The sequence below is a fragment of the Centroberyx affinis genome, unplaced genomic scaffold (genome assembly GCF_046629955.1).
Source record: "Centroberyx affinis isolate AG114_WGS23_722 - 3 ecotype Tasmania unplaced genomic scaffold, CSIRO-AGI_Caff_v1 ptg000240l_1, whole genome shotgun sequence".
Lineage (NCBI taxonomy): Eukaryota > Metazoa > Chordata > Actinopteri > Beryciformes > Berycidae > Centroberyx > Centroberyx affinis.
In genome coordinates this window covers 215,800-241,919 of record NW_027278925.1, presented here as the reverse complement: position 1 = coordinate 241,919, position 26,120 = coordinate 215,800, and the positions used below count along the sequence as shown (strand labels likewise).

At 42.9% G+C, this 26,120-nt stretch overlaps 2 protein-coding genes across 2 annotated transcripts in view; both read left to right on the top strand.

Annotated features, from left to right (window-relative positions):
- The window catches only part of LOC139664744 (dystonin-like), a 114,445-nt gene that overhangs the window by 60,220 nt on the left and 28,105 nt on the right, over positions 1-26,120 (top strand). The window contains exons 41-60 of the mRNA XM_071543689.1: positions 4,718-4,870; positions 5,021-5,254; positions 5,407-5,691; positions 6,301-6,849; positions 7,137-7,313; positions 8,365-8,488; positions 9,191-9,399; positions 9,609-9,926; positions 10,074-10,240; positions 10,431-10,587; positions 11,241-11,367; positions 11,548-11,598; positions 12,625-12,860; positions 13,038-13,167; positions 14,063-14,262; positions 14,376-14,874; positions 15,386-16,854; positions 25,005-25,166; positions 25,365-25,535; positions 25,898-26,064. Coding sequence (XP_071399790.1) covers positions 4,718-4,870; positions 5,021-5,254; positions 5,407-5,691; positions 6,301-6,849; positions 7,137-7,313; positions 8,365-8,488; positions 9,191-9,399; positions 9,609-9,926; positions 10,074-10,240; positions 10,431-10,587; positions 11,241-11,367; positions 11,548-11,598; positions 12,625-12,860; positions 13,038-13,167; positions 14,063-14,262; positions 14,376-14,874; positions 15,386-16,854; positions 25,005-25,166; positions 25,365-25,535; positions 25,898-26,064 — 5,585 coding nt within the window. The remainder of the gene's footprint in view (positions 1-4,717; positions 4,871-5,020; positions 5,255-5,406; positions 5,692-6,300; positions 6,850-7,136; positions 7,314-8,364; positions 8,489-9,190; positions 9,400-9,608; positions 9,927-10,073; positions 10,241-10,430; positions 10,588-11,240; positions 11,368-11,547; positions 11,599-12,624; positions 12,861-13,037; positions 13,168-14,062; positions 14,263-14,375; positions 14,875-15,385; positions 16,855-25,004; positions 25,167-25,364; positions 25,536-25,897; positions 26,065-26,120) is intronic.
- On the top strand, positions 5-3,727 carry LOC139664734 (dystonin-like). Its single transcript, XM_071543676.1, has 5 exons — positions 5-637; positions 1,865-2,542; positions 2,647-2,793; positions 3,205-3,351; positions 3,458-3,727. The coding sequence occupies exons 1-5, from the start codon at positions 5-7 to the stop codon at positions 3,725-3,727; spliced, it is 1,875 nt and encodes a 624-aa protein (XP_071399777.1).

Below are 26,120 nucleotides of genomic sequence, written 5' to 3'. Positions count from 1 at the left end.
TGACATGACCACAGAGCCGTTATGCTCTGAGGACTTGTGGGAGCGGGAGAATGAGCGGGACTATGCTATTCATCTTCTGAAAGCCCAAGTGGAGGAGGGGGGCATTTTGGATGTCACCTCTGGGAAACGCTATGACCTGGAGGCAGCTCTCAATAAGGGCTTAGTTGATGAGAACACAGTATTGGAGCTGCTTGCTTTGCAACTAAGTGGAAAAAGGGGAGTCATAGGGGATGATGAGGACACAGTGTCTATCCTAAAACACTCAGTGTCAGATGGATCCATATCCTCAAACACTGCTTTGCGTATTATGGAACAGCAGAGCCTGTTGGCTGGTGTGTATGACCCAAAGTCTGGTTGCACCATTAGTATCAGTGAGGCATTGCAGTCTGGATTAGTTAGTGATGAATTTGTTGAAAAGATCCTTAACTCAGACCCAATGCCCAAAGCCACCATTTACCCTGACGAAAAGTGCAGCCACTGCATATCTGATGACCAAAGTCTGGGATTCATGAATATGAATGAGGCTGAGGATGCGCTGCAGCAGCAAACTGACAGGAAGGTAGCTGTCATGGTGCTTGATCTCACTGATGAGCACATTGATAACAAAGGCACTGAGAGGGAGAATGGACACGCAGTGGTAGATTGGAAGGCAGGAGGAAATGTAGAAGAGATGAGTAATTATCTACATCCTTTAATTCCCTCATTCATTAGTCACGGGCCTGCCTGCACTCAGATGATCTCACCATTCTCGTGGAATCAGGTCACTGACGAGTGTATTCATCAATCTGACAGAACATCTTTACCGACTGAAGATTGTGACACACAGGCCTTAATCAAAAGCCGGCTGGCAAATAAGACAGATGGATTTGGTGCTGTGATCCAAAATGCTGCTGGTGTGAGTGATGAAACACCTGACAGCACTACTCAAGCAGAAAGCCAGATTGAATGTGTCACTTCCACTGGCCAATCTTGTGAAGCAGACAGCTCACCCATAGATGATGATTTTCTCAGAGCTGGATATCATGCCCAAGTGGAAAATCAGACCGTTAGTCCTGTCCAGAGTGACTCAGGCATGTCCTCATCACACAGTGACGTGTTGTCTGAGGAAACTAGACTGGAGAGTGTGCTAAGTGCTGTTCAGTCATCTTCGTTCAGTGAGCCAACTCAGAGTATAGATTACTCATTGCCCAGGGATTTGTTTGAAAATACATCCATCTCATTTTCTGGGGCTAATGGTAACTATGAAAAAAGCATAATGGAAGATGGCAGTGGAATTACATTACCTCAGCAACCAGTCCTTAAGTCAGAGGGGCATTTCAGTATTGACACTGATCCCAAATCCTCTCAAAATGATCAGAGCCAGAGTATGCCTGTTTGTGAGAGAACAACTCCACAACAGTTGAACCACTCTTCTCAATTGCCTATCGTTTCCGACTGCACTGTCAGTCATAGCAGCTGCGATATAGAAGATTCAGAGCATTTCATTCCAGCTGTCATCACAGTTTCTCCAGAGCCAGTAATGACTAATAACAATCTGTCAGGTTCAAAGGAAAGTGCTGCAGACGATGTTGCATCAAGGGGGGAGGTTGATGGTAAGATTTCCCCAGAGAGGCAACCTGGGGAAATTTTTAAAATCCCCAATGATATTGAGCTGATCTCTGTGTCTAGAAACACACTGACAGTAGAAACAAGTGGTAGCAAAGACATTGCAAGTATTGCCATAAGAGTCTCCTGTTCAGACCCACCCTCAGCATCAGACATGAACTCAGGGGAGAGAGAACCCGGAATGGGAATAGGGTTAGGATTAGATATTCTACCAGATGGAAATAGATTAGATGTATGTGCTTCTGTTGATGATCCCCAGGTAGTTAATGATTTGCCATCACACAACTCCATTACATCTGACATCGCCTCTCCAGCTCCATCAGTGATTTCTGATGCTGTAAGGACTGGTCTAGATGAGCAGGGAATAATAGGTACAGAAGGGGCTAATGTTGACGACTCAGAAAAGGCAGAAACTCAAGACATTGAAAGCGCTCTCACTATGGTTCAGAATACTCCACAGCCCTTAGACGGAGGCGGTTTAGATGAGAGAGACACAGCCCATGGACTTATGGAGAGCAGTCGTCCAGACCTTCTCATGGATTTGCTGAAGCAAGATGCTCTCAGTTCAAACAGCAAAGAAATGGCAAACCAAGCTTTGACACCCCAGGAAGAAAAAGTCAACGAGAAGACAGACCAATCTGATGTTGCAAACATCCAGCTGCAACTGCTGCAGGTTCTGAAGAGTGTCTCCTCAAACCAAGACCCTTCGGTGCTTCAGGGTGTGATGGAGACCCTGAGCAGCGCTCTGGGGGTCGATGCTCAGGAGGACCGACGCCACACGCTGGACAGCATCAAGGAGGAGAGCTCAGAGGAGGAGGGTGAGGGGTCAGCAGAGGATGACTCAGATCTCTGCCGCTCTACTACAGTCAGTCAGCAGCCATCTACTCAGATGTCTGCCAGCTCAGATGTCTGCAAAGCGAAGGAGGTCAATGATATGGTAATTCTTTTATTTTGTTCAGTTTTAAGCTTTAATCCCCCACCGTCATTTTTGACATGGCCTTAGTAACATCTATGTGTGTTTTATGTATGCATTTTCTGCAGCTGTACTCGATCCAGGATTATTTGGAGTGTGTTGGAAGACTACAGGATCATGCTGATGTTTTAGATGATGTCAGAAATGACCTTTTAATCCAGGCATCCTTGAGCAACAACATGGAGGAATTACAGATCCAACTAGAGGAATGTCAGGTTAGAAATCATGTAACAATCGAAAGATATTTAATTTGTCATCTGTAGCATTATTATTCAATAACCATTATCATGTGCATTCAGTTTTAACATTTATTTTATATTTTTTCCAGTCACTGGACTCCCAGCTTTCTAGACTGGCTGGTGTTCTTACAGCAGATCTGGAGAAAGCCAAACAGCTCTTAAACTCGGTTAATGAGAACATTCCCACACAAATCCACCAAGATTTGGCTTCAGCATTTCTAGAGTTGAAACCAAATTTTACCGCTATTTGCCAGATGTGTGCAGAAAGGAGTCACTCTCTAATCCAGGCAATGGAAACAGGAAAGGTCAGTGCTCATGGTTATTGATTAGAATACATGGATGTGGCAGTTGCATCAGCATTATTAACTATTTTCTATGTGATTGTAGGTACATTTGGAGTCAACTTACCAGAAACATCTCGGTGATCTTGACGAACTAGCTGGCTGCATCCAAAACAACTCTGAGATGTGGGACATGGATTTGCTGAACGCATGCGATCTGGACACTTTGAAACATATCATTCAGCAGAACAAGGTATCTCACACGTAAAAACATTTTGCAGTTAGAGTGACTGAATTCAAAACCGATTAATTTGAGGTTCTTACTCAGCATGATTACACGGTATCCTCTGTTATTCCAGGACATGGAGAGCAATCTACTAACAGTAGCACGGCTCAAGTTAGAGGACATCGCATTTGACATCCAGTACTTTATATCTGAGCACACGCAGTTTTTGAGCCCAGCTCAGAGCAGACACCTCCTGAAGTTACTGAGCACCACTCAGCGGGCCTTCAGGGACCAGACAGAGAGGCTGGTGACCCAGAGACAAACCCTGGACCGCCTGCTGGACACCAGGGAGAGGGAGAGCCAGCAGCAGGTCTGCATGTGGATGTGCTCTAAAATACCATAGATGTCTCCTTGAATAAACCTGACTATGTAATTATGTTTTGTTTGCTAACTGGTTGTGTTGAAATTGAAGTTAAGAGTGGATGCTCATAATGCATGTACAGTAGTTAGTATAAGGCATGTTGCTGGTCTGATGTGAGCATTTGTAATTTGTAGATGAGAATCAAAAGTAGAGCAGGCCGCATATCATCTACCACCTACTTCAGAACAAACTGAGGAATGAGCGAAAATAATTAAATATTTGGCAGTGCAAAAACAATATTCCATTTATTATGTGCATTATGTGGCTATTTGTGGATTTAAACTGAAAGTTAGACTTTATCGGACAATGAGTGCAAATATTTTACATTTGGATGTTTTGCCCCAATATTTCAATGTGTTTCTGTCCTTGGAGCATTTTACTAGTTTGAGTGACTTCCCTTCCCGGGGTTCAGATTTGGGAGGTTTCACTGTTTCTGTCTAAATGTTGAGGCAAAATGACAGTATTGCATGTTGAAGTCTTTGATCACTGCTACCAACTAACCTCTCTACTGGTTGTGTTCTACAGGCCTCAAGACACCAATGAGCAATTAACAGTGGACAAAATGCACCTTGGAACGCTTTCACCCACAACATGAGCACTAACACACTTGACATAATGTCCTCTTATGTTTATTACCATACCATGAGACCAATGTGTTGAATGGCAGGCATGTTTACAGCATACTAGGTCCACTGTATTCTTGGGTTAAAGGGAAATATATTCTAAAACAGAATTTGCATGTTACGTCTATGCACTCTCTCAGATTAGAGCTTTGCTTCTCTGGTTTTGAGCTCTTATAGAGACGTTCATATTGTCAACGACCATAGCTATAACACTGTATGTGAATTCTGTTTTAGGATTGAGGTTGTTTTTTTTTTGAGTGTGAGTGTTTGATTGAGTGTGAGTGTGTTTGTTAATGATTGGCTTATTGTTGTTTGGTGTGATATAAACTTGGTGCTTTTTCTCATACAGTGTGTATTGGAGAAACACAAGGAGTTTTCGGACAAGTTGGAGGAATTATGTGGCGATCTTACACTGACAGAGAACCACCTGATTGGTCATCAGCAGCAGGCTGACAACACAGAGAGTGTCAGAGACCTGCAGCAGTACCAGCAAGAGCATCAGGTGTGATATAGACTAGTTTGCTTTGACATTCCAGACACAGATATCACTCTTTTTTAACAAATAGGTGGCCAAATAGGTTTCCATGACTTAAGAACTGCTTTATTCCACGGCCCGAATATTCATCATGCTTTATGCCTGTCCGATCTCAAGGCTCTGCAGAAAGACGTGCTGACAAATGCCAGTGCCTTGAATGAGGTCATCACCAGCACTAAAAAGTTTCTGGAGGAGAACCGGAGCAAGCTGATGCCAGAACAAATCGCTGTCATTGAGAATAAGTTAGAGGAGGCCAAGAGCAAAGCCAAGCTCATCAACCAGCGGGCGGAGGAGTCCAGGAAAGACTTGGAGAAGGTTGTTACCTCAGCTATAAAACAGGAGAGTGAGAAGGTTAGAGCCCATATTACCTCCTTATGTGTCTGTTCAAATTATGTAATGAATCAGAATTTTTGTCATAACTCAAAGGAAAATCAACAACCTGCTGAACCATGTCATTGTATTGATTTCATCCATTATTCAACATTTATGGTCTGTCTGTTTAGGCGGCAGCTGTTGAACAGCTTGAAGAAAGTAAAAACAAGATTGAAGGTCTCTTGGGCTGGATATCCAACATAGGGAATGAAAAAGAGAGTGGTCTTGAACAAACTGGCCATATAAGCAAAGAGAATGGGAACCTGCCAGAGGAAACTTCAGCCAAGGGAGTGATAGGAGAGGATGACGATGCCAATGGAAACGCTCTAGAAACCACTGAAACTGATTTTGTGAAGGAGACGAGTGGGAAGAGCTCCTCATCCCTGGACCTTGACAAGCAATATGACAGAGTCAAGGTATATTTTTGGGGGGGCATAACTGTTTCTCATGTATTTGGAATAGATGGCTGCCTTTAGTTATCCAACTAAAAGTTTAAGCTATGATAAATTAAAATTTGGCACTTGGCAAAAGATTTATTAGATTTTTTATTCAACTTTTCAAACCAAATAGAAAGTCTCAGCACTGCTTGGAAATAAAAAGATGTGGAACAGAGAATGGAATCTCAAAGCCAAGGCTTTTAGGATACATGGATACATTTTACTAAAATGTGCACTTTGAGCTATATTGATCTGCAGATCATAAAACAGTGAAACATGCTTAGACTTATCTAAACTCTTATCTTAACTCATCATATTATGTTTATTGTTTCTGTTCACTTGTACAACATGCAAGATTGATTTATTGTAGACAGCAAATACAAAGGTCAAAAAGTACAACACTATTTTAATACCTTACTTGCTGCTTAGACCATCAATCAACTTTAGATTTGATCTGATGGATCAAACAATGACCCTACTTCAAATGACCCTACTTCATAGTATTATAAATGATGGTAAATGTATATTTTCTTTTGTTGATGGGATTATAGTGGTTTTGTGACCAGCAAGTCTCTCTTCTTCATTCAGGCCCGTCATCAGGAGATCCTGTCCCAGCAGCAGGATCTCATCATGGCCACCCAGTCGGCCCAGGCTCTGCTGGACAAGCAAGCCAACGTGCTTTCCCCAGAGGAGAAGGACAAGCTGCAGAGGGACATCCAGGAGCTGAAGGGCCGCTACGAGGCCTCTCTGACGCAGACCGAGCAGCAGATGAAGCAGGTGCAGTGTGTCCAGGAGGAGCTCAAGAAGTTCCAGGACGACTGTAAGGAGTTTGAGGTGTGGCTGGACCAGACTGAGGGAGAGATAGAGGACCTCGGGGCACCTGCAAGCTGCCTCAATATTCTCAGTGACAAACTCCAGCGGCAGAAGAGCTTCTCGGAAGATGTGATCTCTCACAAGGGGGACCTCCGCTTCATCACCATTTCAGGACAGAAAGTGCTGGATGTGGCTAAAACCTGCGGAGTGGCTGACCCCGGGGCTAAAAATGCCCAGTTGGATGTGGATACTTCAGGAACCTGCGCTGCTGTCAAGGATAAGCTGGACTCTGCAGCCGGTCGCTACAAAGCATTACATTCTCAGGTATTGAGTTTGACAGTTGATTAGACTTATCTTCAGAGGTTGTAATGGCTTACTCTTACCACTTGGTGGCAGCATTTGTCTAAATTAAAAGAAAGAAAACCATTGTAATACCTTACAGAGGCGTCACTATGTTTGGTGGCATTGTAAAAACATCAATACCAGAGAAAGTCAGTTTCCTTCTTCAAATCATTTGCTTTTGACATTGCTTCTCATGCGTTGAACCTGTGTTCTGGTTATCTTTAACATATCTTTAACATATATGTATAATTTCACTTGATTTGTTTCAGTGCAATCAGCTTGGAAACAACCTCAAAGATGTGGTTGACAAATACAAGAAGTATGAAGACTCATCCGCTGGTCTTATGAAGTGGCTCTACAGCTCAGAGGAGGAGGCAGTACGGCAGCAGTCAGAGGCCATCGCTGCTGACCCACAGACACTACAGAAACAGCTGGAGGAGACCAAGGCAAGAAACACTGCAAACCAGGGCTGAAGTACCTAGGTGTAGTCTTGGTCTCAAGTTGAATCTCAAAACCTTGAAAAATCTTGAAAGTCTCTTAATTCTGGACACCAACACAAGAATTATATGAAAACAACCAGATGCCCTCTGTAATGTGTTACATTTTGCTGAAAACACAGCTTAGTAACATTATCATGACAATTTTGGGGATTTGCAGATAGTGTTCTGGTATTATTCTCAAATAAGACCCAACTTACCTTCTCTGTTTTGATAAAGATTCAAGAAGGCTGGTATTTGAGCCTGAGAGGTTAGTTAGTTCATTATCCTTCATCAGCACAATGTACAGTATACTGCCATTAATGTTAGGCTCTAGATGTGAGAAATCCAAGTGAATGATAAACAGAAAAGCCTTTTTTTACACATACTTTGGGCATTGAATGGATCACAAAGTCACTGTACAACAGACCTGCCTCACCATATACAGTGTTTCCACTCACTTAAAAACAACACAGCTATTTATAGCTCTATGTTCAATTTCAAAGCAACACGTGAATAGTTTAGTTCTGGTTACTTGCAGCTTACATACTCCGCAAGAGGCTAAGCAGCGAGGCTGACAGAAGTGTCTCTGCCAAAGCTTTTGGCTGCAGCTGGCTTCAAAGTTTCCGGACTGAAAGAGAATAATGTTCCCCAACATTTCTCTGTAGGGAGGTAGTGACTTTGAACAGAGATATGCCAAGATAAGAGGCGCCTGTGAGCCAACTGTGCAACACTGTCTCTTACCTTTGGTTGTAAATCATGTCAGAAAGATCCTACGCTTTCCTCAGTGTAAAACAGTCAAAAAAGAAGATTGTAACCATATCTATTGAATGCCTGAAGATATGAAGTCCAAACGTTCTTGTGCACCATCACTTTGTTGTTTTCATGTTCAAGCCACCACACTGGTGAAGAATACAATATTGCAGAATGTACAATTTTGTAGCGGGAATTAAAGAGAGGCTTGTGTTAAAGAGAAAAACAGTTTTATTTCTCTGACCTGTTCTTACTTACTGATCCACAGGCCCTGCAAGGTCAGACGACTGGACATCAGACTGCCATAGACACGCTACGCAAAACAGCTGACTCTTTGATAACATCTGAAGGAGACCTGCTGAGCAATCCAGATGAGATCCAGGAGGCAGTAGGTGAGGGAAAGCTCAAAGTAGGGCCACTGATTCTGTCCTGTCTGCATACATACATTTCAGCAGTGAAGGAGCTGATAATGCCCTTTTTATTATTACCATCATTGACACTAAAATAATACTTTAGGGAGATTAAAAGCATTAAAATACATCTGAATAGCATCTGGAATGCTTGGGAATTAGGGCTAGTTAATAAACTAAGTCTCTTTTTGAAACGCCTACAGCACCTTCAGAATATGGTATTTACAGTATGTTGGAATATGCAGGTTGAAGCTCATAAAACTCTCCCAGAGTGACATAGATATTGATGCAAAATACTAGTCATGCAACATTGGTAGCCAGAAAAAAATATAGGCAACAACCCACCCAAAGTGTCCACCGCTGGTTCTCTAAAAAATCACAAAATGCATCTTTAAAGTGAGATAGAGCTGTTGGAGTGTCTGCGTTGTCTTCCTTCTCTCCATCATTGGTCTCTTGGGTGACACTCAAAAAAGCTTTTCTGTGTACGAGATCCTGTGTGATATTAATCCTTTTCCAAAATTATAGCCTTAACAAAACGGGCATTACCAAATAAGTCTCTTCTTTTGTTTGAAATATTTATATTTTGAAATATTATTTATTATATACAATGTGTCCCAAATTGTGTTAAGCAGTGATTAACTGTTGAGTTTTAAACATAACCTGATTTGTTTCCATGCACTATAGATGACATAGTGGAGCGGTATGACAACCTGTCTAAGTCTGTAAGCGATCGGAACGAGAAGCTGCAGATCACGCTGACTCGCTCTATGAGTGTCCAGGACGGCTTGGATGAGATGATGGGATGGATGGAGGGAGTGGAGGCGAGTGTGAAAGAAAAAGGAGAAATACCCCTGGACTCTGCAGCCATAGGAGATATCCTCAGCAAAGAAGCAGTATGTATTCTAGCCATTGTATCAGCAGTCCAATAACTGAATTTCATATTGTATACTGTCAGTTTACGACACACTTTTTGCAACGTCAGCTGCACTAAGTAGTCGATTTTGCTTCTTAACATAGTTCCATATTCTCTTGATTACCCAACCTGTGAGATACAGAAGAATGCACAACATTTAGCCAACTAAACCTTTCTTCTTTCTTGAAGGCACTTGAGCAGGACATAGCAAGTCGTCAGAGCAGCATCTCAGCCATGAAAGCCAAGGTGAAGAAGTTTGCGGAGACAGCAGATCCCTCTGCCGCTGCTCTTCTGCAGTCTAAGATGGACGCTCTGTCCCAGCGCTTCTCCGACGCCTGTGACAAGCACAAGCAAAAGGTATCGCAGCTGGAGCAGCTGAAAGGAAAGGTGGAACAGTTTGAGAAGGCGGCAGAGAAAGTCCAGCAGTTTGTTGTGAAGCGTTCCCAAGATTTGCAGGAGACAGATGGGCCAGGGAAATCCTTCAACGAAGTGTCTCAGCTAATGCAGGTAATTAAACTACTGAATATCTGATTATGTTTAGTACATGTATGTGCTTGTTATTTCTCTGTAATGTTTTCACTATCAAAAATATCCTTTAAGTGTGTTGGATCCTCATACGGCACAGTATGATTAACTGTTACAATTTCACTATAGGAGACCAAAGCTGAGATGGCTGAACATGCCAGTGATTTGGAGAAGCTGCAGACACTTTCTCAGGAGCTGAGCAAGATAAGTCCTGAGGGAAGCAAGGCCCAGATCCAGAGCAAGATGGACAACCTGTCAAATGTCTTCAGTGCCTTCAAAGACACTGTGAGAGAAAAGTAAGTTGGGGCGTGGAAGGGAAAAAGAGGATCTTTATATTACCATGTTTAGTGGTTTGAAATAGTTCCTTCACCTATTTTCTTTTTATCATGTTGTCTTTTCAGTTATTAGTCTTGAATGATGTTGAAGTTTTGGATGACGTTAGTGATGTTACATGTCATGTGACTGTGATCTTCTTGTCTACCGCAGGGAAGAGGAGGTGTCATCCTGTCAGGACCAGCTGGGAGAGTTCAGGTCCGCAGCCGGAGCGCTCACCAAGTGGCTCGAGGAAACCACTGAGAAAGTTCCTGCGGTTCAGCCAAGCAGCAGCGAACAGAGGCTGGAGACAGACCTGCAGAACGTCACCGTGAGTCATCAGACAAAATAGAAAGTTTGTTATCGAGTCAGCATTATTCCCATACGTGTTTAATCTAACTGCACTTACAGTCAGCACAGTGCTGGAACAAACGCCAGTGGTGATATACAGTACATTACAAGCAATTTGCGGTACATATGTTTTGAAATGGACAGAGGCAAGTGTGTTTTAATAGATTACAGCTCTATCCTCCCTAACCTCCCCAACATCCCTAACCTGCTTTCTCTGCCAAACGAATGAGAGATGAATGCTAAGTGTTTTACACAGGACAGACCTGGGAGTGAAACACAACACAACATACATTTCCTGCCAGACAAACTGCTTTCATTTGACAAACTGAGACGTCACAGAAAAGATCAAAGGAAGTAGAAGTAAACGGGTCAACATCAGTGACTGCTATACATGTCCCCTGCTTGCTTAAGAGCATATATTATAAAAATGTCATAATAACATGAATTATGAAGAATGTTAAACTGAAAAAAGAGGGGAATTTAGTTATTTTTTCTCAAAATATTTCCATCATTCACCCTGTTTCCCACATTAATTTTCAGACATACAGTCATCACATTGCTCCATATGGTATTAAATGGCAGCTATCATGTCCATGCTCGTCTATACCATTTGTTTGACTGATCTTTCATCAGGGCTTATTAGAGGAATGGACATCCAAAGGCCCTGCTGTCCAAGATCTGAACAGCAAAGGATCAGCGCTGTCCAGCCTCATCAGTTCTCTCACGTCCCCCGCCAAGACCAAGACACCACGCAAGTCAGGTAAACCTCAACGCACTTCTATGTTTGAATCTTTCAAAGGAATGGGAAGCATGGTGTTTGGAAGCTCTTCTGATACTGTGTAACTACTAACCATTAGAGATTGTGGAAAGATCGTGTGCCAACAATCCTAGACAGTCCGCTTGTCCTTTACACAAGCTTTGTCTTATGTCTTTGCATCAGCTGTTACTAACGGTGGTGGTCCAGGGAGCCATGCCTACCTAACCAATAAAGGTAATCGTGTGTATATTGACATTACTGTGTAAATACATTGTTTGGTCTACTTACATTACTATAACTACAGTATATTGGATTTCTGATAGAGGCGGTTCGTGAACAAAAGCAACGTCACACTTTATTTGGATAGTCCAATGCTGATACTCAACTTACTATTGAGTGAATATAGTGTGTCACTAAAAAGCACACTTTCAGGGTATACTCAGAAATGTGTGAAAGGTAGTCTATAAATATTGGGTTGGGGTTAGGGTTAGGGTTACATAGTCTGTGATGAGATGCAGACAGATAGACAAATAGACAAGTGCCACTTTGTAGAACATCTACTTTTTGTCACCTGATAGCTGAGTTTTATAAAACTATCCAAATAAAGTTTTATCAAAGCAACTTTTGAAATTCACCCTAACAATTTGTTAAGATTACAAGTGACAAAACTGCAAGTCATTTTCAATGGGAGTCGGCGGCATGACGCTACAAAATCGAAATTGAGCTGACTTCAACTTTTTTCACGCTCCAATGATGCAATGAAGCGTCAACCAATCACAATAGTGAGAAAGTTGTTTCATTATTTTCCATCCCTCTTTTCCTGAAGGTGCTCCCCGTCCATTTGTTGAAATTTATAGGCCTTCTGATCCCTCCAAAATATGAAAAATAGCAGGAGGAGATATGATAGGATGATACAGGAACAACATTCTATGATTCTACTACATATACTTTGTTATTGAATTCATAATTTCTTACAATTTCAATGAAATGTTAGTGTTATTTCACATAAAATAAACAATGACATTAAAATATATTATAGGGTTTATTTTATGGTACACAAGCTCAAGATGACATTGATGATGTCCACTGGTGCAGCTGGCTACTCTTGTCCGTTTTGTAGTTTTGTCACTTGTAATCTAAACATACCATAAGACTAGCATATTGCTAGTGCAATCTTGTTATGGCACTGAGACCACTTTCTGTGAGGTGGAATAATATCCTAGTAAGGTAATTTGATGGATATCTGTCTGGTGTCCACAGAGCTGATGGTAATTCAGCAGAACACGTTGTTCATCAACGAAGGATATGAGAACCTGGGGGAGCTGCTGAAGAGTCGAGCTACGGAGCTGAGCGGTCTGGTACAGGAGCTGAGAGACGCCCAGAAGGAGACGGACCTCATGATGACATGGCTGAAGGACATGAAGAAGACTGCAGCGTCCTGGAACGATGCAGCCACAGAGAAAGATTCAATGAAAACACAGCTTGAGCAACAGAAGGTACAGAAAATGTTATAGATGTTGTGGCTCAACTGTTCTTTTCTAAAATGTGCACAAAACACACTGGCTGCTAAATATTGTTCTGTTAGGTAGGAGATAGTCAAGCAAAATGGCACAAATCAGAGGATTCAACATACATAACGATATTTGACCAGCAACATTTTTTTATTCTCTCAGGCATTTGAAGATGAGATGAAGCAAAAGCAAGAGCAGCTCCAGAAGACCAGAGAGAAGCTCCTCCACTTGATTGAGAATCACCCAAATTCTCCTGAGGCAGCAAAATGGAAGCAGATGCTGGCACAGATAGGTATGCACCAAGGCTTTGTCTCCAGATGCTCCTGAGTAGTTTATGACACTGAAGCTGTCAGAGTTAGTTTGAATCCCACTGGGGCAAAAATGTATCACAATACTGCAAGTGGCTTTTGAATAAAGGCTTCCACCAAATGGCATATATGAGATGTTTAATACCTACTGTACTACTAGAGGGAAGCCTTTGTGGTGCCTATCTGGACATCTACCCACCACATCTATGATAAAGTGATGTTAAGCTTTGGTAGTACCTTGGGTTGTGTAGTTTCCTGGCCATGATATAAGTCCAAAATCAGCAATTCTCTGTTATCTGTTGCTCCGGGGCTCTGGTAGAGAAGATTGGAAAATTGTGTTTTTTTTCTCTCTCCATTCACTGGCATTATATGGCAAAACATCTCAAAATCACGCTTCTACCACATAGACAAACGTGAACAAAGCAAATTCTGACAATATATAAAAAAACGAGTCATTCTGCTGATTTGAAGTGAATTGCTTTCTTTATGTTATTAAACCAACAAATGTTGAAATCCGGTCAGAAGAATTTCAGTGTTACACTTGTTCAAACTGAAAGGTTTAATAACATAAAGAAAGCGATTCACTTCATATTCAGCAGAATTACCCGGAGCAACAGATAACAGAGAATAACAGATTTTGCGGTTATATCATGTCCAGGAAGCTACACAACCCAAGGTAAAACCAAAGTTCAATATCCCTTTAACAGAATCTGAGCCTGTCTGAATACCTGGAACTCGCCACTAATTAAATTGGCACAGCCGTGGTGCTAAGTCCTACACAGGGGGAGGTTTACTGAGACAAGGGTGGGGCGGTGGATAGAGGGGTGCTTGTGTGCTGACTAATGCGGACTGGTGTGATTGTTCTGCCCTCCCGCTTAGATGCTGCCTGGGCAGAAGTCAGCGGCTCTGTAGAGGAGAGGAAGCAGCACCTGGAGCAGTCCAACAGGAACCTGGACCTCTTCCAAACCACCGAGCCGCAGCTTCGCCAGTGGCTCTCAGAGAAAGAGCTGATGATGAGTGTCCTTGGACCGCTCTCTATGGACCCGAACATGCTCAAAATGCAGAAGCAACAAGTCCAGGTAATTACAGTGAATATTATGGGTATAATTTGAGGTTTACACATCTCTTTAGAATAAATATTTCTTCTGGTTTTGTGATGGAATGTTCATTTTGTCTGATTCCTCCCCTCTAGATCCTCCAGAATGAGTTTAAGAGTCGAAAGCCTCAATACGAACAGCTCGAAGAAGCTGCCTCTGCAATCCTGAGCTCCTCGGGCAAGCAGGACCCAACAACTGGGAAGCTGGTGAGGGAGCAGCTGACTGCCGTCACCCAGAAGTGGCAAGGCCTGACGGGGCAGCTGGACCAGCGAGACAGCCTCATTGACCAGGCTACGGTGAAGACGGGGCAGTTCCAGGAGTTATTGCAAAGTCTCAGTCAGAGCGCCACACAGCTGGAGACTCAGCTCACCAACCAGCAGGGCCACAGCACCCAGCCTGACGCTGTGAAGAAGCAACTGGAGGAGGTCCATACTATCTCTGCTCAGCTGAGAGAGGAGAGGAAGAGGCTGAAGGAGGCTGAGGCCCTCAACGCTGAACTCACAGCGATGGTGACTGAGGATTATCTTAAAGCGGACCTAGCCAGGCAGCTGGAGAGTGTCAGCAAGCCTTTCAAACAGCTGGAAGAGAAAGCAGGTTTGTCTTTATTTAATAACTGGAGGTTGTATTGATTGGAAAGAAGAAATCATTCTGTTTGTGTATTTTTAGCAAATGTTTATTTTATGACACAAAGAGAATTAGATCCATAAAAGGAGGGGGGGATTGTGTCATTAGAAATCTATTTGTGCAACTTCTTAATTGGCTGAATTGTAGTAATCACTATCAATCAGGTGGAGTGACTGTTACTGAAACATTATTTTATTTTAAGTAAACTTTTACAGTAAAAAGTCCAAATGCAGTTCAAATGCTAGTCATTGTATATAATATCATAATTTTTACTATCGGCATGTAGCATAGGTTGTTTACAACTGAGACTACAAACTACAATTTCTATCAGAAATTAAATTTAAATGTCAGAGATAGTCATTCTTATATCTGCATCAATATTTCCCACCTGCTTTTTGATTCCACTTCATCACCTAATTACTGTAATTGTATAATTATACTGGAACAAACCCAAACTAATTGTTACATTTCTCTTCCATAGCAAAGCGGATCCAGCAGCTGAACTCAACCTTCGCCAGCTCTCAGCAGTTCCATCAGACCTCCAAAGACTTCCAGTGCTGGCTGGATGAGAAGCTCCAGGACCAGTCTAAGCCCCAGTCCATCTCTGCCAAAGCAGACATCCTCCAACAGAGCCTGGACGAGCACAGTACCCTCCAGAAGGCCCTCAGTGAACACGAGGAACCTTATAACACCATCATCGGCGAAGGCGAGATGCTCCTGCAGAACACTGATGGTGCAGAAAAGTTGGCGCTACAGGGGCAGCTCTCTGCTCTCTGTTCCAACTGGGAGGAGGTGAAAAAGGGCTCAGTGGAGCAGGCTGACAAACTCCAGGTTGCTCTGCAGAGAGCTCAGAAGTATCAGGAGCACGCAGAGAAACTCAACTCTTGGATTCAGGAATGCGAGGCTAGCGAGGGCCGTGTCAAACTCATCGTTGATCCTGTGGCAGTAGAGAGCTCGATCTCTCAGGTGAAAGCCCTCCAGAAGGATGTCGACAAGCACCGAGGGATGGTGGAGCAGCTCAACACGGCTGCAGATAGCCTTCTTGAGGCGGCCAATACAGACATTGACGCTATCAAGGAGGAGAAGGCTGGTATTGGCAAAAGAGTGGACAGTGTAATGGAGGGTCTGCAGAGCAAGAGGGATTCCCTGGAGAAGATCTCACACACTTTGAAGGAATTTAACGACTCCTACAAAGAGGCAAAGTGTCAGCTTGAGGGAGCTAAGAAGCAGGTGGATGCCTATGAATCACTGGGAGTACAGGCATACAGCAACAAGAACTTGACCAACATGAAGGCCCAACAGAAGAGTTTAGAGGGAGTGCAGAACCAGGTTGAGCACCTGAAGAGCCTTGCCAAGGATCTTGTAGTAGACGTCCCGGATGCTGATGGCGTGACAGATCTCTTACTGCAAGCCGACAGCATAGAGAAAGATTACAGCTCCCTTAGCAAGAATGTAGAGGAGACATGTTTAACCTTGGAAGGTAAGCTGCAGGGTATCGGCCAGTTCCAAAACAGCATCCGTGAGATGTTCGCCCGATTCACAGACCTGGATGATGAATTGGACAGCATGGCGCCAGTGGATCGTGACTTGGCCATTCTTAAAGAGCAGCAGGACAGCATTCAAAGCTTTGTGGCTAAACTGCAGGAGCTGATGACCAACACGGCCAATGCTGGGGACAGCTGTAAGAAGATGCTAGAGACTGAAGCTTCACCCGACCTGTTGGGCCTGAAGAGAGATCTGGATGCTCTCAGCAAGCAATGTGGCAAACTGTTGGACAGAGCCAAAGGCAGAGAGGTTCAGGTGCAGAGTACTCTCACCAGTCTAGAGGAGCTATACGGTAAACTCCAGCAGTTGACAGATAAACTACGCAGAGCTGTGGACAAGGAGGAGTCCCAGGAGGCGGTCGGCATGGAGACAGACATTATCAACCAACAGCTGGAGGCCTTTAAGGTAGGTCATCCTCATGTAAACATTTCACTAAGGCTCAAATGCAAAAGTATCACAAAGCTGCATTTTTGCTCTTCTGCGTTGATAAATAATTTAGTAGGATGTCAGAAAAAATGTGAAACAACATACAGCATTTCTATATTGATTGTTTGTCCCACATTATATTTGCACATTTTGTTTTTGTACTCTCAGGGCTTCAGTTTCAGTTGCCACACTAGTGAACTTGATGATGTAATTGTGCCAGAGGGATTGTAACCCTTCTCACACACTATACCCTGTTATAAAGTAACCTCTTCCATTCACCTTATATATCAGTAGTGAGCCTGTGATCACAAGCTGTACCAGCCTCGGCTTCCCATAAATTCAGCTTGCACATCAATTTCTTTCTTTCTTATTTTAATCTCAACTTAAGGCACAACTACAATGATTCCTTCCTATACCTTAAAATGTTGACGTTCACACATAGTATTGAAACAAGTATCATGAACATTTTGTTAACGGACAAGTCCAGATTCTGTGCAGTCCCATGGTGTATTTGTGGCTACGATGTACAGACCAGTTAATGTTCAGTTTGTTTGAATGTGATCTCTGCTCTCTGGATCTTTAGTCGTTTAGCTGCTTTAAACTTTTCTCTGAAGAATACAGCAAAGTTCAGCTGCTTGACTTGCTTGTTAATGTTAGTAACTGAACCATTAGCAAATATAGATTATAGCATATTATATATATACACAGAAGCCCAATACAGAAATGAGAATTATTATAAAATAGTATAAAACAGTGAGTGTGTTGTCTTTTGATCATCAAATGATTTAGCAATATATATCAGCATACATCACCGTATAGCAGCACTACATGCAAAATAATAGATGAAGAACCCAGTAGAACGGTACCAATATCCAGTGTTTTTAGCATAAATACAGTGCAGTGGAAAAAGTATTTGCCCCATTTGATTTTCTGATTTTCTTTTTTCACATTGAATTTGGTCAGATGTTTTTGTTGGGTTGTAGTCCTTTATAGATCATAGATATAGTTATACAGTCTGAGAGAAACTTTGGTGCTTCCGTCACTTGTTTGGTTGTGGAATGTAATGCCATGCAATCTGAGAGTGTGAAAAAGTAATTGCTCCCTCTAGTTAACTCAACCCAATGAAAGGGATAATTATGACCAGCTGTTTGAGTGGTTTGGTCAACAGGTGAGCCCTGCTTAATAGAGATATAACAAACTTAAGCGCTTACTATCAAAGTAAGTTTTCAGCACACAGGTTCTTTTGCCAAATCCCTTCAATAAATCCTGATGGGATTTTAGAGCATAGGCTATATTCTGCTTCAGAATTATGGACCTCAGTATGGAATACCTTTGTCACTTATGGATGCCATTTCATTCTATTTTATGAGGTTTAAAAAAAAAAATGAACAGGGCACTTTTCAGTAGTTTTTTTTTTTCCTGTCTAAATTTTTCTTTGAATTCCATAGTAAAATTAGAGAAGAGAAACTGCACTGAATGGTGCAACATACAAACATTTGCTGCAGTTTTTTTTTGCTGTGTAATTCAGTTTTGAAACATAAAGCCTATTATATTGTAATTTTTATCCGGAGATTATTTTGTGTGCCACTGGATTAAAATTCTCCATTTCTATATAAATTTGTAGTTACTGAGAAATGATATTTAATGTTGTTACATTACATCATTCAGGCTAATATCTATAGCCTCTCCTAGTTTTCATATACATTTCTAAAATTTAACACCACTCTAATTGCAGGAACTCTAATCAGCATTTTAGGTGCTGCAGCCTTTCCATAAACCCTTGTGGGTGGTGTGAATTACTAGCAGGCTCTTTACTGGGTGAACTGGCTACGTGCGTGGCAATCCTCTGGGGATTGCTGGTTCAGGGCATCTGGTGCTAACAAAAGAGCTGTGGCCCATATGCAACAGTGGTGGGTGAGGGGAGGACCATCAGAGCCAGGTGGTAACCAGCAGGGCGTCACTTGTTTCATTGGTCCCAGTAATGAAGCTGGGCCTGCATCCTGATCCCCTCTCACTGACAGTCAAGTGCTTTTCCCTCTGAACATTCACAGCCCAGCGTTACCCCTAACCCTAAGCTAATGGCTAATGCTAACTTGGCCCATTTTGACACTGACGCCAGTTAGCCCAGGGCCAAGTTCTGTAATTTAAGGTTAAGGTTAAACCTTATTTAGCCCAGGGCTTAGTGTGAAAATGAAAAATGAAGTTGGCCCATTGTTAAATGCAGTGAGAGTGTGCTAGGCAGACCGCACCGTTTAGCCTACCAGTTAATCTGTTAGTGTCTGTGTTTGCTTCTCATTCAGAAAAAAAATGTAGTGTGTGCATTTAGACATGCAGCTAGCTGCTACATAAATTGCCTTTAATATGATTTAATGTGATTATAATGCCAATCAATGTCAAATCCACACATTATTCATTTTAGGCCTATGCTTATTGTATTAGGAAGCTATGGATTTCACCAGACCTTATGTGAAGTCAGAAAGCTCACAAAGCTCATTGTCATATAGACATATCAAACAGCTTCCCCTTAATAAGAAAGCTAATTTTTCTTTTGATAAACAATCAATAGACCTCGTAAGATGTGTCCTCTGCCAATCCCTTATGCAAAAATGCAGTCAACATGCAGTCTTTGCTGTTAAATGAGGTGTCCTCATCTGTGATCCCATTATCTTCTGCACATGACTCATGAAACCATTGCAATTCCACTGACTCTCCATATTGCCTACAAATTGTGAAGGCCATTGTTGGTATCAGTGAGGGATTTACACAAGGGTTAGCCATTAGCAAGACTTACAGACAGATGTAAAATGTTCTAAAAGCCTGTAAATTCCTGTGGAGTTGACAAAAGAGGATTAACCTATATTTAGAATTGAAATGATTAAAACGGTTATTTATTCATAGGCCCATAGTATTACATTAAAACAATGTAAACAGCATTGTATAAGCAAAATGACACATATCCATCCAAAGATATAGGTCAAGGGATTTTATTCAGTTTTTTTCTTACAATTAATGGGGTGTTGCACTCACTTACACAGTATATCCCGATCTCCAGTTGAGTTACATGGATTAAAATATCATGGGGGGTTTCATGCTCAGTGTGGAGCTTCTATCTGTGCTTTGGGTGTTTAGTCAAAAGACTTTGAGGGGTAACCATCAAAGAACTGATTGATTCAAATTGTTGCTGAGCAACGCTTGTCATGGTGCTTGTTTTTACCCCCTCTTTGTCCTATCACCAGTCTGGGTTGATAGGGCATGCACAACCTCAGCTGCTAGTGGAAAATCCCCTTTGTACTCATTCGTACCAATACTTGTCTGTGTTGAGCATCCACTGAATGAAAAAACAGCACATGTGAGCAGAATTGGAACTTAAGTTATTTCTTTATTTGGTTTCAGTCTGTTTTGATGCCAGAAAACTTTAGATGATTGTGTTGCATTCTGGTTTGTATTCTGTGGATCAGGCTCTTGTTACTGTAAGTAACTGGGCTCTATTGGCAGCTGGTGAGAAAGAAATAAACAGAGAAAGACGGCACTTGGATCAGTCCATTTCATGTGCTGTTACCATTTTAGGTCAAGGTTGGAAAGAGACGCCCCTCACTCCTTGTGTTTACTCTTGTTGTTTTTCAGATGAGATTTGTGGAGGGTTTACGGAGGAAGTTCTGGTGTATGTATACTTGTATGTATACCTTAAAGGGGAGTCTATAGTGATGGAAATCCACTGGGGGTTGGGAGATGGGAGGCGTGGGCGTTTGTTCTTACTACTCAGACATTACATCAGTGTCTCTTGCAATTTCTTAAGGAATTTCTCCCTTCTGAATCATAGTGTAGCTATTCCGGTCATTGAAGTTGATGAGGTAAAAAAGTGCCACTGGGGAGGCCACGTTACACACAGTGTCTTACTCACTGCCACATAGCAGTGATACACTCTCCCCAAGGTGAAACATGAAACCTCCCTATACATTGTTTTGCAGTAATGATAACTTCTTGTAGAGAAAAAAAAAATTGCAGCGTGAAGTGAAGATTTATAGTTAAAACTACATTTTCTCAATAATACAACTTCTACTTCCTTTTATTAATAGTTACTGCGCAATAAACAACAGACATGATTTGTAGAAAATGGTTTTACCACTCTGGTGTAGTTTGATAGCAGCCAGGTATCCTTCAGAGAGAGGGATGAAGTTTCTCATCCTGTCTGATTTGAGTTTGGCTCTTAGTTTCCACCACACTGTGGTAAAAATTCCTCTGTCCTTGATAATGGTCTGATGTCATTCACACCCATTCTTTGCAGAGACTGATGAGTGGTGCTATTGAAAGAGCTTTTCTCAGTAATTTCACGTGTCCTCTCCATAACCTTTGGCCTGAATTGCCCGAGTGAAAAACAGGATTCACATTTTATATAAAAACGTCAAAACAATATGAAAGGCATAAGGGGAGGACAGTCTGGACCTGCAGGGACCTGCAACAGCCGGGAAGGAGGACTAGATGAATAATTTGCCTCCCGTAATTCAAAGGCCGGATTATGTAAAAAGTATGTAGGATTCAGTTGCTGGACGTCCTGTCTAAATCCCACCAGATCTTAAGTGTTTGTTTATCTCTGCCAGCGTTCTGTTTCCATCTCCTCTCAAGCACGGAGAACCGGACAAAGAAGTTGGGATTGTTCAACTCCTCACCAAGCTTCTGTGCCGCAGACGATCCAGGAAACAAAAAATAAATTCCTTTCATTATCTCTCCCTCTCTCCTCCTTTCTTCTCTTACCCCGGTCACTGGATATAAAAAGCCCCTTCATGTACTTGGCAGAGCCACCAGTGTTAAATTACCTGGGACCTGTGCCTCCCTCGGCATTCCACAGTAATTAAGAATATCTGCAGGGTCCACAGCAACCGTCCGCAAGAAGAAAACAGAGGGGAACAAGGAAAAAAAGGAAAAGCGTGTATCTATTTCAGCATGGTGTGATGTCATCATGTCAGAGTGGGAGCTGCTGCTGCCTGCTGGTCTAGGGTTGTTGTTTTTTTTTTCTTTTTTTCCTTTTTTTTTTTTTTAAGGAGAAAAGCTGGTGCGTATTCCTCCCCCCCCCCACCCCCTTCCCCATTGCCTCAGTCACAGAGAGAGAAAGAGAAGGAAAGTGACTGATTGTGTCAGGATGCAGAAGATGGCTGAGAAGTTAAGTCATATAGGCCGTAGACATAAGGGGAATTAGAAAAAAAAAAAAAAGGGTCATGCGTCCACCAATCAACATGTGCCGGAGCAGCCCTCAGCACAAATGGAGTTGTGGCAGATGTTGTCTGAATAATGAGCGGGGGCGGGGCATGAAACCCGCTGCCAGGAGGGTGTCTGTCATTGCAAGCGGAGCGATGAGAGAGAAAGGGCAGGCTTTTTTGTTTATCCAGGAGTACCAGCTCTCCTCAGAATTGCCCCATAGGTTTTTGTAGAGCCCACTGGATTTGTCTCTGGATATAACACTTTGCACTGAAGATTTTCCCCGGCTTGCGTGGATGCTCTTAAGGATTTCAGGGAAAAAAAAGAAGCACTTTGGACCAGAGGAACAATGATGAAGTTTTGGCAAGGCAAAGAGAAGAGCCAAGAAGGATATTTTCTGGGTGATAGGTGACTTTATCGAATGAATGGATTTCCAGTTCTCATGCTGACTATGAAGCTGCTACACGGTCCTTGCCTTTGGGACATATTTTACGTTGTGTGATGCATTTGTTTTTCTGAAGCTCTTTATTTTTACTATTTAAATCAGCATATTTAGTATGTGTACATTTTGTAAAAAAAAAAAATCTCCACGAACAATTGTATATTATTATATTTTATATTGAACAGCTATTAGGAAAACCTTCGTATTTATTTGTTTACTTATCAATTCAGAGGGGGACAAAAACTGTTGATATTTTACACACAGTTGCTTCTTAAATAAATTGTCCACATTCCTTTTTACTTCTTTTTTGTTTTGTTTTGTTTTGGCAAATACTGTCTGTGCACTAAAGCAACATATACCTCAAAACGTTTTACTACATCCGTAGTGTTGTTTTCTTTTTTAGTCAGTAGTGACAGTTGGTTTAGAATGGGGAAACCTCTGAGCAGACCAGACTGTCTCCGTCAAAACCCCTCCTGTGTTGGGAAGGGGGAGGAGGAGGACCTGAACATTGACGACTGCTACGTGCCCCAGAGGTCCATTTATGACACCGTGCGGCTCAACGAGCAGATAGACTCGGGCTCTAAAGGCAGCCTTTCTTCCCGGCACTTCACAGGCACCCTGCCCTACACACACCGCACACTGGACCTCAGCAGCCTGTGCGGAAATGGAGTCCTCTCCTCTTCCAGCGCATTTGAGCTGCGAACCCGCAAACCCGCTATGCTGGATGAGCGGGCCGTCTTTGATGGACTTAAACTCAACGGTGACGTAATCAGAGCAACTGATACGGTGCTGCCCAAGTCGCGTCTCCAGGGAGGGGAGAAGAAGGAGCACCCTCATCACCGACGGTCGTGGCGGACGTTTGCCCCTACTAACCTGGGCGAGTACGCGAGCCGCAGTGGGACCTTGTGCTCAGAGGGCGTCGAGAGGCCGGGGCTGGCCAACGGCAGGAGAGGACAGAGTGTGACCAGCTCACTGACATCTGAAGAGGACTCGGGCCTGTACAGCCCTACTGTGGAGAGGGAGCGGCATGCCCATCGGTCCCACAAAAGATCAGGCCCGGGTACGAGGAGCCTCTCGTCTTCGGAGGCCATGCACGCGTCCGGGGACCTGAAAACGGGCCGATCGCTCAGCTCAGGACAGGAGGATTTCCCCTTCTCGCCTGCTAGGGATAACCTGTCTAGATCTCTGTACCGCAGTAGCGGCCTCGTCCAGCAGCCGCAACAGGCAGAACCTTGTACGTTAGACCTCAATGAAAGGGACGCCATCACCAACGGAGAGTACAAATACTCCATAGGCCGGTCATCCTCTGGGTCAGCCTCGAGGACTCAGAATGAGAGCTCCGGGTGGCGTTCCAGGACGTTAACAGACTACGATGAGCTGTCCACCGCTGAGCTGTTAGAGGATGTGTCATCTCAGGAGGACTGTGAGTTGGTTAGTGTGGTGGTGACACAGCCAGAGACGTATGGAAACTCTGCACCCCTAGCCGAGTGCTCGCAGTCAAAACCATGTAACGTGCAACAAGGAGCGTCCACATACAGCATGGAGGACCTGGAGGAGTTCCTGCAGTCAGTGGAGGCCTGTCTACCAAATGGCAGTTTGCAGGCATTCTCACACGCAGGAGAGCATGAGATAGAGAGCTTACTGACAGCCATAGCTTCATGTCCCGACATGGACCTCATGGGATATTTCTCCCCACAGGTGCCCAAAAATAGCCTCTTCCTTTATTTCTGGGTTTTTGTTCATCAGCTGGTCAAACACATGTTTCACTAGATGATGCGTCGCTTTAGATTAGTGTTTCCAGGCCTCTGGCTTGGTGTTTTCCTTGTATATCAGATTACATGACGGTTGAATTAGGTTTAGCTCACCGGTGCAGCCTGGAAGTCTGTCTGTGTGATTATGCACAGCTGTGCTTTAACTGATATCCTTGCTCTCCCCTTCCAGAAGCTGCTGACTGGTTAGAGAGGGGCTGTTTACGTCAGCTGTATTTTTAACACTCACCTGGAGATGATGTGGAGGCGATCACGTCTCAGGAATTGGCAGTACTTCCTGGCTTAATTTTTGACTCATATTTCTTTAAACACTATGAATGACAGATTATATGCATAATGTCTAGGTTATCCAATTGTATTTCTAATTGATACCTTTTTGGTATACTTCAAAGAACTAATTCAGGTAAAGGACAATAACACAAAAAATCATTTAAAAAAAACAGAGTTATGACAGCGACCAGCATTGTAAATAAAATAAATTGCTCATTAGAAGAGGGAATTAATCAAATGTTTTATCTGGTCCAGTTTCTAATGATATCCAACAAAATTAATACATCATTGAAAGCCCTGCTCTTTGCAGCTGGAATAATAACTCCTGCAGGTTTCATTCTAATTTGACTGAACAATAATTTCCAACTGACAAAAAGATGAATCTGTAAACAAGACTGACGTTGGCCTACTTTGACTATAAAATGTTTACTCTGATTTGTTCCATTTGACAACAGGCGTTCCAGAAAGAGGAGATTGATCCACTGCAGACACAGCTTCAGGACATCAACTCCCTTGGCCAGGGCTTGATCCAGAATGCTGCCAAAGGCACCAGCACTAAGAGGCTCGAGGACGACCTGGAGGACGTCAACACAAAATGGAATACGCTCAACAAAAAGGTGGGTTGTTAGATAGTCTTGCTCCAACTGGACTCACATAGTCCTCAAAATACAAATAGATTAAGAGTAATACAGTATAACGACTCATTAGTTTTTGTTTGTTTATTTGTTGTTGTGGTGTTCTCCTTTAATGAGTTACTGGGGACTTTTACTTGGCCTTAAAACAGGTGACATCTATATTTAACATGTCCTCTGTAGATTGCAGAGCGTTCGGCCCAGCTGCACGAAGCCCTGTTGCATTGTGGGAGGTTCCAGGATGCTCTGGAGTCTCTGCTCAGCTGGCTGACTGACACAGAGGAACTCGTGGCCAATCAAAAGGCTCCCTCTGCGGAGTTCAAAGTGGTCAAGGCACAGATACAAGAGCAGAAAGTAAGCTGGCATCATGTGGTACAAACACATAAACACTCACAAACACACATACAGTACACACCAGGTCCACACACACATAAACACTCACACACACACATACAGTACACACTAGGTTCACACACACCACTATTTTAGTCTTTCCACTTCAACGCTAGAGAATTCACACAACATTATGGCTTTGGCATTCATCTCCTTTAATTGACATCCATTGTCAAACATGCATGCGCTACAAAAAGCTTTTAGTTTAATGTCTGTTTAATTTGGGCCTGTTAGATTTATGTTTTTTCACCACAAAGCAATGCTTGCAGTCAGAACATGTTAAAGGCGCCCCATAAGTCTTCTCCTTTGTTTGCCTCTGACAGCTCTTACAGAGACTGCTGGATGACCGTAAACCAACAGTGGAGCTGATAAAAAAAGAGGGAGGGAAGGTTGCAGAACTGGCAGAGTCTGTGGATAAGGAGAAGGTTGCAAAGGAGATTGAATGCCTGGGGCAGAGGTGGGACACTCTTCTCAAGAAGGCTGAAAACAGGTCTGTATGAACACCTGTAATGTTAAACCTGCCTCCAAACACGCTCCTTCGATAAA

What these genes read in the sequence shown, in the direction of transcription:
- LOC139664734 (XM_071543676.1), top strand. Translation starts at nt 5, where the DNA reads ATGACCACAGAGCCGTTATGCTCTGAGGACTTGTGGGAGCGGGAGAAT. An exon ending in TCCAACTAGAGGAATGTCAG is followed by an intron (nt 2,794 to 3,204) that starts GTTAGAAATCAT and finishes ATGTGATTGTAG; the next exon opens with GTACATTTGGAGTCAACTTA. An exon ending in ATATCATTCAGCAGAACAAG is followed by an intron (nt 3,352 to 3,457) that starts GTATCTCACACG and finishes CTGTTATTCCAG; the next exon opens with GACATGGAGAGCAATCTACT.